The 12029-nt window shown below is 33.8% G+C and overlaps 1 protein-coding gene across 2 annotated transcripts in view; it reads right to left on the bottom strand.

The window, feature by feature from the left end:
- The window catches only part of LOC142519139 (uncharacterized), a 29313-nt gene extending 25951 nt beyond the window's left edge, over window positions 1-3362 (bottom strand). The window contains exon 1 of one of the 2 annotated variants that reach the window (XM_075622077.1): window positions 3240-3362. In XM_075622077.1, the coding sequence (XP_075478192.1) occupies window positions 3240-3300 (61 nt within the window). In that variant the 5' untranslated portion in view covers window positions 3301-3362. The remainder of the gene's footprint in view (window positions 1-3239) is intronic. The other variant, XM_075622078.1, reaches the window with a different exon arrangement.
- Between the last annotated feature and the right edge of the window lie 8667 nt (window positions 3363-12029).

The following is a 12029-nucleotide window of genomic DNA, read 5'->3' as shown; positions in this document are numbered from 1 at the left end:
GAGGCCGTAGAATATGATACATTTTCATCCCTCCTGGGTGGATACTATATCGAGTACAATGAGCTTCTTTAAGGAAGGCTGTACGCAATTCAGGAATATCTGGGACAACCAATCTACCGTTCAACCGAAGAGAATCATCTGAGTGAATTGAGAAACCAGATTGGTGTCCTTGAGATACTAACTCATAAGATTTCAGAACTCGATCATCACTTTTCTGAGCTGAATTTACAATCTGAATCAACTCTGGCTCAATAGAAATCTGAGACACACAAACAGCATTACCTTGGATTTGAAAATCCAACCCAGAGGTGCAAATATCCTCTCGTAACTTAGAAACATGAATCTAGGACAAATTAATGTCAACAACCTTACGACTCAAAGCATCGGCAATGACATTCACTTTTCCCGGATGATACTGGATCTCACAATCATAATCTTTCAAAAGATCCATCCAACGTCTCTGTCTCATATTCAGATCAGACTGAGAGAACATGTACTTCAAGCTTTTGTGATCAGAATAAATTACAAATTGCTCCCCAAATAAATAATGTCTCCAAACCTTAAGAGCAAAAACAATAGCAGCCAATTCCAAGTCATGAACATGATACTTAGACTCATGCGGTTTCAACTGACGAGAACCATAGGCCACAACTCTGTCATTCTGCATCAGTACACAACCTAATCCTTGATTTGATGCATCGGTACAAACAACGAATCCTCCAGAACCACTTGGGATGGTAAGAACTGGTGCAGAAGTCAATCTCTCCTTCAACTCGACAAAACTTGACTCACATTCATCAGACCAAATGAATCTTTGATTTTTTTGAGTCAGTTGAGTGATAGGTCTAGCAATCTTTGAGAAATTTTCAATAAATCTCCGATAATAACCTGCTAATCCCATGAAACTACGAATCTCTGGCACATTGGTCGGTCGTGCCCAGTTCAAAACTGTTTCCACTTTACTTGGATCGACAGAAATACCATGTTGAGATATGACATGGCCCAGAAACACAACTCTATCTAACCAAAACTCACACTTGGATAGCTTGGCGTACAACTGCTTCTTTTGAAGAATTCGAAGAACTATCCTCAAGTGTTTAACATGCTCTTCCTCGGACTTGGAATAAACAAGAATATCATCGATGAATACTATCACAAAACGATCGAGATATTTACGAAATACTCGATTCATCAAGTCCATAAACATAACAGGAGCATTGGTCAAACCAAAAGGCATAACCAAAAATTCAAAGTGTCTGTATCTCCTGCAAAAAGTTGTTTTCGACACATCTTCTTGTCTAACTCGCACTTGATGGTACCCAGAACGGAGATCAATCTTAGAATACACCAAATTACCTTGCAACTGATCAAATAAATCATCAATCCTAGGGAGTGGATATTTATTCTTGACAGTAGACTTATTCAGTTGCCGATAATGAATACACATCTGCATCGTTCCATCTTTCTTCTTGACAAATAGAATCGGTGCACCCCACGGTGAAGAACTCGGATGAATATAACCTTTACTCAACAAATCTTGTAATTGTTCTTTCAGTTCTTTTAGCTCAACAGGAGCTAAACGATATGGTGCTCGAGATATGGGTTCCGTTCCCGGCATTAATTCGATACTGAACTCAACTTCTCGTTCTGGTGGAAAACCAGGAATCTCTTCTGGAAATACATCAGGAAACTCACAGACAACAGGAATATCAGAAATCCATCGCTCATCCTGCGATAGATCAACAGCATAAACTAGAAAACCTTCATGACCAGAATCTAACAATCAATTCATCTCAATGGCAGAAACTAGAGGAATCTAGGCTTGAGAACCATGGCCATAGAAATTCCATTTAGGAGCAAATCTAGCCTGAAACGAACTATCCCTCGATAACAGTCAACAATGGCATGATTTGCAGTCAAAACATCCATACCAACAATGCAATCAAAGTCATGCATAGGTAGGACTATGAGATTCAGATATAGAACATTTTCATCGTGAAACAAAACCGCATTGAACACCACATTATCATTGATAATCATTTTGCCCATCGGAGTAGCATCAGATAGATTGGAATTCATACTAGTGGTGCGAAGATCATGCAAAACGACAAATGCATGAGAAACAAAGGAATGAGATGCTCCAGTATCAAATAACACTCGTGCTATAAAAGCACATAGAGTACAGTTACCGGTAATGACAGTACCTGGAGCTGCCTGAGCCTCATCCTCAGTCAAGGCAAATACACGAACAGGTGATTGATTTTGCTGACCACCTTGTCCTCTGGAGTGATGTGAAGGGCGACTAGGCTGCTGGGAATCTATTACTTTGAGCTCCACTACCTACCTGGGCTGATTTCCCCTGCTTACTAGGACAAACTCTAGCAAAATGACCTGGCCAACCACAAACATTGCAAACCCCTTGAATTCCAACACACTGATTACTGGAATGCTTGCCTCCACAGTAATCACAGTAAGGTCCACTATAGCGATATCCCCCACGGTTTCCTGAACTCCCTGAACTCGAAGAACTAGAACCAGGCTTCTTAAACTACTTCCCGCGTGGACGAAGAGATGCAGAACCAGATGAACTGAATTGCCTCCTCCCCGAATGATGATGTTGGGTAGGCACTCGATTGGCACTTCTCTTAAGACTAGCTTCAGCCCTTTTTGCTATTTCCACTGCTTCAAGATAATTCAGTGGCTTACCGGTAAAAACAAAAGGGTGCAGATGATCGTTCAATCCTTCAATGAAACTTTCAACAACTGCAACCTAACTTGCAGCCACATTAGGAGCATATCTCAGCATAGCATGAAAATATTCGCATAATCCACAACTGACATATCGCCCTGCTTCAAGTTATGAAACTCCGAAGCCTTAGAACTGTAAAATGATGGAGGACAGTAACTCTCCTTAAACTTCAGCTTGAATATATCCCACGATGGAACAATCTTCTGAGCATCTAAGGTCATCAATGTAGTATACCACCACATTTTGGCACGATCTTTCAATTGATGCACAGCTAATCTCAATCGACGCTCTGAAGGATACTCGATCAAATCAAACAATTCCTCAATCTCAAAAATCCACAGTTATGTTTTCTCAGCTCCCTCAGAACCACTGAATCGAGGTGGATGCATAGAATGGAAACGCGCAACTAACTCATCCATCCTAAGCTGGTCTAGATGATCAGCATCTTGCTCAACAAAAGTATCATCAACAACATGGACACGAGGTCTACCACGTCCACGACCTCGAGCTAGAGGAATCTCATCAACAGGAATTTCTCTACCTCCCTCCATTCTATACGATAAAATACCAAAACAATTAGAATGGAAGTAAACAAAACATATAACCACATAAGTATGTTGTCAAATAGCATACACAGGCGCAACAACCATTTTAGTGCCAAGACTCAAGTGTCCTAGACTCTAGTTCGAGCGTATCCAAGTTTACGCTCTGATACCAAAGATGTGAGGCCCATTTACTCTAATGACAATTAATGATCAAACAATAATGGTTCGACTTAAAGCTACAACGGAAAAAGGTTTAAAATACTTTAAAACAGACCTCAGGGCCTAGAAAAATTTCGGCATGACCTCCCCGTAAGTAGGAGATCCCGAAAACTCAAGCAGCAATTTATATCAAAATATACTCCAACTAAAGTCATTAAATCAAAAACCGAAGTTAAACAACCTATAGCCGCATTGGCCAGGACTACGTAGAAATTCAAACTTACCAAATACTCAACAGATCATAAATATCACAGAGTCTACTCAAAACATCACAAAACAACCAAATACTACTACAGATACACGAGGCATCTCCCCGGCAAATAAACTACAATACAAGACTGAAACAACTCAAGACATATATATAGACTAACTGGGAGACTACACTGAACAGAACCAAGCAATCCAACCTCAATCCCGAGCTCCACTGGCGGAACCCCGGCCTGATGCTGCAAAACGACTCGGGAGATCTACCATGGTGCCCAAAAGCAACCACATCAGCCCCCCAATAAACAACCGAGGTTAGGATTATGGTATGAAACGGTTCAATAATAACAATAATCATAAATCATGCATAATCATATAATAAAATGTAATATGCAATGCATGAAAGGCTCAACGAATAATCGGGACAACAGGAGCCAACAAACGGTACGATAACAACTGGAATAATGCTCGAGCAACAACACAGGGGAGCTACATCGTCATGCAGCTAAACCGCCCTGCCAAGTATGCGAGGTATTCCAAGCTGTGCTGAATAACACACCTGACTCGGCCTCCATACAGCTGATACAGTATAACAGGATGGCACAACAGAACGAACTAGATGACACAATCCTAGCGCTCACCTCAAAAGGCTGCACTAACCACGGGATTGTTCAATCACATCTACGGTCTCATGTGTATATAAACAACAGTGCTAGATAACAACAGCTATCAACAACGACTAACAAGAACGATTGGGCTCAACATGAATGTCATAACAGTATGCAAAATGCTAAATGCCAATAATATGTCACAATAATAAACATATATCACAACGAAGGCATTTAACAAATTACCACAGTCAACAAGTCATAAACACGATCAATGTAACACAAAATGTCAATTAAAAATAATTTATGTTTTACCGTCGTATGTTACCGAGCTGTAACATATCTATACAAACTTGACAATTCCAATAACAACTTCACTTCAAGACCCTCGGCCTAAACAAAACAACAATAAGCCGATCATGAAAACTACATTTCATACCAATGTCCAATTTGGCACAAAAGGGCAAAAAATTCGTATCTAATTCATTTTTGACTAAAATCAAAATCCGCCAATTGGAAATGAAAGATAATCAAATCTCTAACTTTTTTTAGAAGAAACCATTTCCAAAATCCTAATAGATAAATCTCAGAATTATAAAGAAGACGCTACTCCATACGCCCTTCGCGGCAGAATTCTGTAATTGAGCAGTTTCGGCAAAATGAGCTTAACTATCTCAATTCGTAATGGAATTTAATGAATCTTATATCATTACGAAGACAACATATAGCTCTACAACTCTTATTTGAATCACAAGTCCAGAATCCGAGTGCATAAATGTCATAAACTTGAATTACAGTAGCTAATCTACACAGCTCCAACACAGAATTCCATTTTGACATATTTTGGTAGAAAAATCATATCAAATCTGTTTCTAATCAAAAACCCATTCTTCTAGTGGCTATGAACAGTAACATAAAGCATTACAAAGTTTGTTTAGATCATTTATACAAATTCAAGATAAAAAATATCGCAGCAACACAAAAACTCTCGCCCAAAAATCGGAAGAATTCGCGCAGAAACAGAGCATGGAACAATAGCTTCGATCTACCTGTATCCTTGCTCAAAATTCGCGATTTCTGTCTTGAATCGAAGCTCAGGATGTTAGAAAGACACCCCTTCAGACTGATCGAGATTTGGACACCGGAAGGAGGAGATATCGTGATTTTTCCGCAGCCGCTACACAAGTGACGGGAATGGAGTTCTTTCTTCTTTCTTTCATTTTCTCTCGATTCTTCCTTCTCTTATTTGGTAAGTTGTGTGTATGTATGTGTGTATATATATATATGTTATTAAAATAGTAACTCAAGCCCATCTATCCCGGTCTGTATTTATTTTGCTCTCGTGTATTATTTAAACTCTATATGTATTTTATATCGTTAAATTTTTCGATATTCTAAAATACATATTTTTAACACACTTCTATAATTATTTGGCATAAATAATTATTTTAATTTACAACTCAATAATTATTCTAATTATGTCAAATTACCGGATAATTAATTACAGGGCCTTACACATTATAAATTTTCCGATGTTGTCGGCATTTCACAATATTATGTCAGTATTTTTCGATGTCACATCAGCGCTTCGGTGGAAAAAGACTAAAAACCTACAATCCACAAAATTATAGGAGTAAAACACAAATTTGACAAGTTGGAAAATCATAAAAGCAACCATGCCAATTTATATGACTAAATTGACGATTTTCTCGTATTTTAAATTGTATAACAACTCATGTTACTTCTAATCTATATTAATTATAGCACCCAATGTCTTTATCTTCTAAAAATCTTATAAGATGCTCAATGAAATTCCAAAAAACAAAAAACACTATAAGGTCAATTCAGAAATATTGGATCAGCATTATCCCTATCCTATAATCATATCATATAGACATACATTAAAATTCGATATAAATGACATTAGTTAACCTAATTTACATTTTAAATAAAATTTATAATATTTTGCTTACTACGTTGATTATCCATATGTATATCCCTCGTGTTAATGCATGTCTCTTGTAAGATGGTCTCACATATATATATATGTGAGATATGTTGACCTGATTTATATTTACAGTGAAAATAATAATCTTTTATTAGTTGATCGAGTCAGGTCGGAGATCTGTCTCACAAAATAAACTTACGAGACCGCCTCATGTGAACTTTTGTGATATCCCTAAAGTCAGCCGAAAATTTATGAATTACGGTTTCAACCAACCTTCAAAATATCAGGTTTAGGCATTTGCTCATTAAATAAATCATTGGCTTGCCTAACTAATTAAAGCAAAATATCCTATATTGTTTATAATTAAGCGATAAACAAAATATTATTTTATAGAATTCATTATTAAAATTAATAAATATTAAGACAATCGGATAAAAAAACATTTGAAAATTTATTAAAATTGTTGATATATTTATAAAATATTATTATATAAATTTTTTTATATGATTTAAGAGAATAGTTAAATTATGATAACAATCTTTTGCAGTTAAATTGATTTCTTTATTTTGAGTAAATGAAATGGTTACTAATAAAAAAATAGAAAAATATATCTAAAAAATCATATATTATTTTTTATCAAAATTTTAATAATTAATATTTTTCAAAAGGTCACAATTTTTTTATTTATTAGATGAGTACATTTTGATTAAAATTTTGATTATTTTTCAGAACATGTTAAAAATATTTATATTTAAAATTCCAATTAAGATAAATACTAATAATGACAAATGACAGACAATCAATATACCAAAATTCACAAAGACACTTTTTTAAAAAGTTGAAAATGTATTATTATATATAAAAAAACTTTATATTTTATTTAATACGATATATGATAGTGATAAATAAATGTATAAAAGTAACATAAAACTCAAAATCTTAACATAAAATACAAAAAATAATTCAAACTTGAATGTGTGACACGTTATTTATATCTTTTTGACGGTGACAAATTCAAACTTGCTAATATAAAAGCAATAAATATCGATGTCGGCCATTTAATAATACTGACAATAACAAAAAAATAGATTACAATATTCACTATTCAAAAATATAAAATAACATAAAACCGTAAAATTCAAAAAATAAAATAATGAAAACTTATAATATATATTTTTATCGGGCAAAATATTGTGTAGCGATTATGAAACGTACCTGGCGACCCACGATTTTGATGGCATAAACATAACGGGTCATTGTTCTTAATTATTTATCATCATCTTGGATTTTAATATTTGATAAATAAAAAATATATTTTTATTATTTTAATTGGGGAGGTAAATTTCAAATATTCGAGATGAATATTTAAATAGTTCAAGATTTGACACGCCATCACGAAGTGATATTTCATTTGAACGTCTATTAAATATATCATAAAAATTTTTGAGATAATCTCACGAGTCAGTTTTTAATATAAATATTTTATTTTGGTTATTCATAAAAAATATAAATTTTTATATCAAAAAAATTACTTGTTATTGTAAATACGAACAAGTTTCACCTGTTTCATAAATATCTATGAGAAGTCTCAAATAGACCTATTAAAAATATATATGTCGAAACTCTATGGGATATGAATATGCCAAAATGAATAAAATTATTTATTCCCATATATTTTATTATTTTTTACATATATATTGGGTGAGAAAAGGTCATAAAATTATATTCACAACCTGAAAAGTGAAATAAATAAATAAGTAAATAAATAAATAGAATATATAAAATAACAGGGGACCTCTCATAAACCACATTATTAATAAAAATTTTATCTCGATCGAATTTAATTTCACGTAAATATTAAAATTGTAATTTTTTTTATTTTTAATATTGTTATATTTAATAAATTAAATTATAATGTTAAAATATAATTGTTATCGCGCGCACAATTAGTCGCCATATATGTGCTCTAATGACCAATTTTGAACTAGTTTGATTTGTTTGAGTGAATCTAATTTAGTTGAGCATTATAATACATTCAATGTCAATTTAATGACTTATCACATTATATTTTAATACAAAAATTCATGTAAGATTGAACCATAGTTCAATTTTGTAAGATCAATATCTTTTTCAACCCTATGCATGGAAAAATATTATTTTTAATCTAAGTATAAATCGAGTCAACTCGTCTCATAGATAAAAACCGTGAGAGCATGTCATAGAAACATGATGATATTTTAAATAGATAATGGATAACGTAAAATCATTTATAATATGAATAACTCGACTCAGACTCAAACGAAATTTATCAATTTCAAATTCATCGATTCAGATGCAACCAAATTAATCTCATACATTAACATACGAGACATTCAATCCCTGAACCCAAAACTATAATATGTACAAGGATGAATCTAATTATGGAGAAATTAAGCAAAATATATATAAAAAAAAAACAAATTTTAAAATAAAATTTTAAAGTTTTAATTGGTCAAAAACAAAAATAAAGCTCCAAGCCAAAAAAACAGCTTTAATTCGGTTGCACGCAATTGTTAGTCAAATTGATCGCCACCGCAATCCGCCGGCGCCGAACGCTCACAAAACCAACCACCGAAGACGACCAGAACGAAGCCGGCGATACATCCCAGTAGCCTCCGGCAATCCTTCTTCAACCTCTTGAAAAAGAAAGCTCGGCCGCCATGACCATCGCGCGGCTCCGCCATGGGCTGCAGGTACGCCCAGGCTGCATGCTGCAGCAAGGGATCCTTGATGGGAATCTCCCGCCAGCTCTCTTTCCAACTTCCGGTGGGAGACACCGAGCACGGCGGCGAAACCGGCATTAAATCCTTCAAGCTGGTGTAGCCCATGCTCTCGAAAGTGGTCATCTCAACATCCCGACATTTTTGCAATGGCGAATTCAAGGAGAAACGGAGATTAAAGTGGTTGTGAGTCTTAATTAGTTGTTCCATAATTCATAAATATTCCGAGTAGGAATCGGGACCGGAATGATGGTTGATTTACTTTGGATTTTGTTGGGCGAAAGAGTGTGTTTTTATGGAGAGGTGTTGAGTGAATTAGGTGTACGAGAGTGAGCAGAGAGTGGGATCCACGCGTGGCGGGGTCAAAGAGTTATTTGATAACACGTGTTAGCGGTTAGAGTGGACGGCGGTCCCGGACGCGTGGGCTATGTGGATTTGATTTGTCTCTAATTGTGATTATTCATGTTTTTAAGATTATGCATTTTTCTTTCCTTTTATTTTCCTGTCGGCTGAGAGAGCGACTATTTAATTATCCTATAATTTAAAGAATAGTTTTCTTGAGACGGTCTCACGAATTTTTATCTATAAGACGGAACAAATCTACCGATATTTACAATAAAAAATAATATTCTTAGTATAAAAAGTAATACTTTTTCATGGATGAACCAAATATGATATTCGACCTACGAAATTGATCTATGAAGTCGTCTCACAATAGTTTTTTGTGTAATTTAAAATATATTATGATTATTATATTTATGATCTCACAAAAATTTACACATATATTTATTATTGTATTATTTAAAATTTATCTAAATACATAATTATGAAAGTGCGAGATGATTTATATATATTAAACCGGTAATTGGGACAAATTTATAAGCTCGATAAAAACCACTTATAATTCTTCCAAAAGTGTTTTAGTTTAAAATATATCAAAAATAAGTTGGTTGACGACATTATTAAAAATATTAGGCCGCCTTCACTTATTTTACAAGCTTTTTTTTTTTTTGAATTTTAAAATAACAGCTTATTTTCATATATTTAATTATATCTCAGACATAGAATCATATTTTATAATGATTATTATTACTACTAGCTGTTTTATTATTGCTTTTACTATAGCGGTTACTATTTAACTTTTTGACAAAAACTTACGTGAGTCGGTCTCGCAGATCATATTTTATGATACGGATATCTTATTTGGGTCATCCATAAAAAAATATTATTTTTTATGCTAAGAGTATTACTTTATATGGTGAATATCGGTAGGATTGACCCGATAAAAATTCGTTAGACCGTCTAAAACGAGATCTACTCTTAACTTTTAGTATTATTACTATTATTACTATATAATAGTCATATTATTTAAACAATTAAAATAACACTATTCAATGTTATTATGATTTTTATAGATATTTTCATTATTATACCAATAAATTAATATTATACATTATAATTATCATGATCATAAATTATTTTTTGTTTCTATGAAAAGGATACTTATTAATCATTATAATAATGATTATAACTATTTGCACACTGAATTTGACCTTTTTTTTACAAGCCATTCTTCATTTTTTTCTCATGTCGTAATTCAAAAATTCTTCAATTCAATAACCATTAATCTCCTTCTAATTCAAAATCATCCAAAACCGAAACATTCCACCAAAAACCCCAATCAATTAGCCATTGTTCTTTACTTTTATGAAATTCTATTGAATTTATTTGTACACTGTATAGACACACATCGTATACGTCACAATTACTATTATATAATCATATAAAGCTATATTATTTGTCACCCCCGAGCTCGGGCTCGTGTCTGCGTGAATGCACAATGGAACCCTATAACAACTACTTCGTATTCATCTTTACTTTAGGAAAATGATTAACCCAAGTTGCTATAAAATTTCATTGTAACCCCATTTTAAATCCTTAATTTTTAAGATGTGTGACAATGAGTATCACAATATTTTTTTTTAGGGGTACAAGGTTTGTTCCACATTACATAAAAATAAGTGAAATCCCGATAAGTTTATGAATAATCTTGCGGGCGCACACATGTTAATTGCTACGTATGTAAAATAGTAGAAAGTCAAAATTCTAAGTAAAATATAGGATTAAAACAACTTTTAAATTATAATAATAATAATGGACAAAATGGAGTAAATCTATATATTATATAGCTTCGAAATATTTCGAGAATACCATTTACTAATGAGACACGGAAATAATAATAATTTAAAAACAGCAACTTTGTCTTGTTTCGTTCGGACCGAAAGAAGTGGCAAAGTTATTTCAACACGTAGCTGTTGTACTATGAATCCCAACCTCGGGAAAAGCTATATATCGGTAAACCATGTGTTACCGAATTAATTTGTTAATTGTCGGACGCGTGTTAGTTGTCCTATATTGATTGAATAAAATATTTGAGAGTTGTATATATGATTTTGGACAATCCTCCTCCTTGAGTTAGCTTTTGGGATTGAGTTAGGTTCAAGTTCCAATCTTTACATGACATCAGAGCTCAGGTTCCACCGTTATGTGTTGGAATGCCCATAGTTGGGTCATCCGTTCTGTCCATAATTGGATCATTTGTAAACTTCACACTCCACATGTTCATTCCTGGACATGAGAGGGGTGTGTTAGTTGTCTCATTCCTGGGCGTGAGGGGGTGTGTTCTGTTAGTTGTCCCACATCTCTTGGATAAAATACCTGAGAGTTATATATATGTTGTTGAACAATCCTCCTCCCTTAAGCTAGTTTTAAGGGTTGAGTTAGGTTCAAGTTTCAATCTTAACATCAGATAAAACGACAGCTTCTGATACGTAAATTCCATTATTTTATTTGTACTACGTTTTCTTCTCCTAATATCCATTATGGATTTCATCAAAAAGAAGGTGATGTGGGCTTGTGCCAGTCCAGATTGGGTTCTCCAAGACTAACGACATGAGAAATATTGGTCCTCAACGTAGCAGTCCTAAAGCGTATCCA

The sequence above is a fragment of the Primulina tabacum genome, chromosome 11 (genome assembly GCF_025594145.1).
Source record: "Primulina tabacum isolate GXHZ01 chromosome 11, ASM2559414v2, whole genome shotgun sequence".
Classification (NCBI taxonomy): domain Eukaryota; kingdom Viridiplantae; phylum Streptophyta; class Magnoliopsida; order Lamiales; family Gesneriaceae; genus Primulina; species Primulina tabacum.
This window is presented reverse-complemented; position numbering and strand designations above follow the sequence as displayed.